Source organism: Montipora capricornis, chromosome 1 (assembly GCF_036669925.1).
Source record: "Montipora capricornis isolate CH-2021 chromosome 1, ASM3666992v2, whole genome shotgun sequence".
In the NCBI taxonomy this organism is placed as follows: domain Eukaryota; kingdom Metazoa; phylum Cnidaria; class Anthozoa; order Scleractinia; family Acroporidae; genus Montipora; species Montipora capricornis.
The window spans coordinates 12,288,500-12,290,999 of record NC_090883.1 but is presented as its reverse complement, the minus strand read 5'-3'; the positions used below and the strand labels follow the sequence as shown (position 1 = coordinate 12,290,999).

The 2,500-nt window shown below is 38.3% G+C and overlaps 1 protein-coding gene across 2 annotated transcripts in view; it reads right to left on the bottom strand.

The window, feature by feature from the left end:
- Positions 1-2,500, bottom strand: part of LOC138054342 (origin recognition complex subunit 2-like) — a 71,504-nt gene that overhangs the window by 56,467 nt on the left and 12,537 nt on the right. For both annotated transcript variants that reach the window (XM_068900821.1, XM_068900863.1), the window contains exon 3: positions 441-530. In XM_068900821.1, the coding sequence (XP_068756922.1) occupies positions 441-530 (90 nt within the window). The remainder of the gene's footprint in view (positions 1-440; positions 531-2,500) is intronic.

Below are 2,500 nucleotides of genomic sequence, written 5' to 3'. Positions count from 1 at the left end.
TAATTTTTAAAATATTATCTACAATGCTATACTATACAACACTATTAATAACTCATTTTCATACCTTTCAAACCTTTGAGCTAAAAGCTCTCGTAAGCGACCAGCCTCTATTGTTTTAGGGCGTGGTTGCTTACGAGAGCCCATTCTCGTAAGCGACCAGCTCCAGTTACGACCACTTTTTCGAATTCCCGAGGTGGTCGCTTACAAGAGCTTCGACTGTAGTTGTATTGCACCTTTTCAAGCCCTCTTTCTGTACTACTGACTTCTTTTATTTTTAAGAGTTGATACTGTAACTGCAATATCAAAGGCACAATAACCATGCACAAGTACTTTATAATAACCAGGAGACTGACACTCCTGTTATTTGATACACATACCTACATGTAGTCAAATTATCACATATACTTTCAACTGTGAATACAAGTACATTGTACCTTTACCTTTCTTTACTTTTTTGGGAATCTTCCTCTTATGAAACCATGGTGAAAGGTGCACAGGTTTTGCTGGAGTCTTCTGAATTGCTGATGAGGCTAGAAAGTTAACACAACACTGACAGTCAGTTATAAACAGCTGTATCTATCACACAGAGATCTGGTTTCACATGATCAACAAATTTTCTGACAGTGCTGCCACTTGCAAGCAATCATGGGAAATGGAAAGAAAACTTCTTACAGGTGCACACAAAAGAGAAAATGCATAGAGCAAGATTGCACGCACTGTGTCACGATAAAGTGCATGTGTGAGCTTGATTGACACCTACACAATAATATTATTTTCAAACAATAGAAATCTGCACAGGATGTGATATTTATCATTCGATAAATGGTGAAGCACAAGCAAAATTTTCGCAGCCCCCTTAAGACGAAAACATAAGGAAACTCTATGGAATTGTTTCGGTCAAAAATTTTAATCATTAATTTTGTGAAATTGACAAGCCTTTTTCTTCATTGGAATTCTTCACTTGTCATGCTATAGCCTCGAGTGTTCTGCACTTATTTAAGCACATGCATAACAGAAGGTCAGGGATGTCTGTGCATAGCAGTAGGAAAATCTATCTTGCACAGAGACTTGCATATGTGGAACAGTGAGGAAACCATGCAGAAACAGGGTAGGTGACAATTTGTTCAACACTGTCTCTTTTTTTACAGCCATTGCGGTTTTCGGCAGGCCTAACAGAAAAGCTGAGTTGTTTATCAAGGCCTGTTAACCGGTAGTAAACGATCTCAGATCTGTGGTCATCTCAAGTTGAAAGAGCTAGTAAAAAACAGCTGTCGCAAAAGCCCCTTAGAGAAATCAAGAACATTTGATGTCAGGGAGGAAGATAAGAATCAATCAGTAATGAATACACCGCATATTAGAAAATCTCCATGCATTCAAATATATTGTGGTTATTGCTTTACTTGTTTAACTTGTTCTGCCAAATCACCAGTATAACGTCAATATCACCGTTCAGCTGATAAGCATATCACATGTTTCACGATTTCTCAAAAAAAAATTCCCAACCAGTTGTGACTAGTAAAAACTAATGGAAGTCTTATGCAGGGAGTTCTCTTCCATGTATGTAGATCATAACTTCATAAAATCAATAATCTTTGAGGGCAGGACTTCTTTCACGGAGTTGCAATGTACCATATTAACCCTTTCAAATGGTTGATTGTTTAGGGTTAACCCTAAACAACGAATCTCTTGAGGTGATAAATAATCCTTGATGAGGAAATGGCAAAGAAACTGGCCATAAATAACTAGGCACTACAGATGGGAGTGGAAGCAAGGATTGTACTGATTCTCTTCTAATGGAACAAGATGAAAATGCCTCTCACCTGCACATGTACCACAGTCAAATGGACAACCTACACTCATTTGTAAAGACCTCTTTCATAATACACAACGAGCCTTTCTAGCCTTGCCATGAGGAGCAACTTTCAAAAGAATATTCAAAATGAGGGAAGTCGGTGCAATTAACATAAATACAAAAGACTCTAAAGGTGGTCAACATTTATGAAAGTGGTCTATTGACCAGTTCCTGAATGGTGCAAATGTGGTAACTGACGTACTATGCCCCAGGACATCAAAAACAAAATAAAATGTTGTGGGGACACAACTATATTTCACAAACAAGGCACTTTTGAAAACTCTGTTTGGACACAATTTTTACAGCTGTGTGCAAAGAATTTGGCAGATGACCGAAATGATAGACAAGACAGGAGTAGTCATTCATTTCACAAAGCTACCTACAGATCTTACATCCTAGATATATACACAAGGTGACTTAGCTTGGAAGAAGGAAGAGGAAAGTTGTTCCCTCTTGCTGTATGCATGTACTTCGTACTAGAAAACACCATCTCCTAAGCAACAGGTGTTTAGATGGGCTTCCGAACTGTTTAAGGACAGTGCCTACTGTTGTATTGCGCATACATGTACGTTCTGCGCATCTCGAGATACTCGTATTTCCTATTGCTGGTGCTTATCAATACAGGGATATTTTTGCATGGTTCAAAAC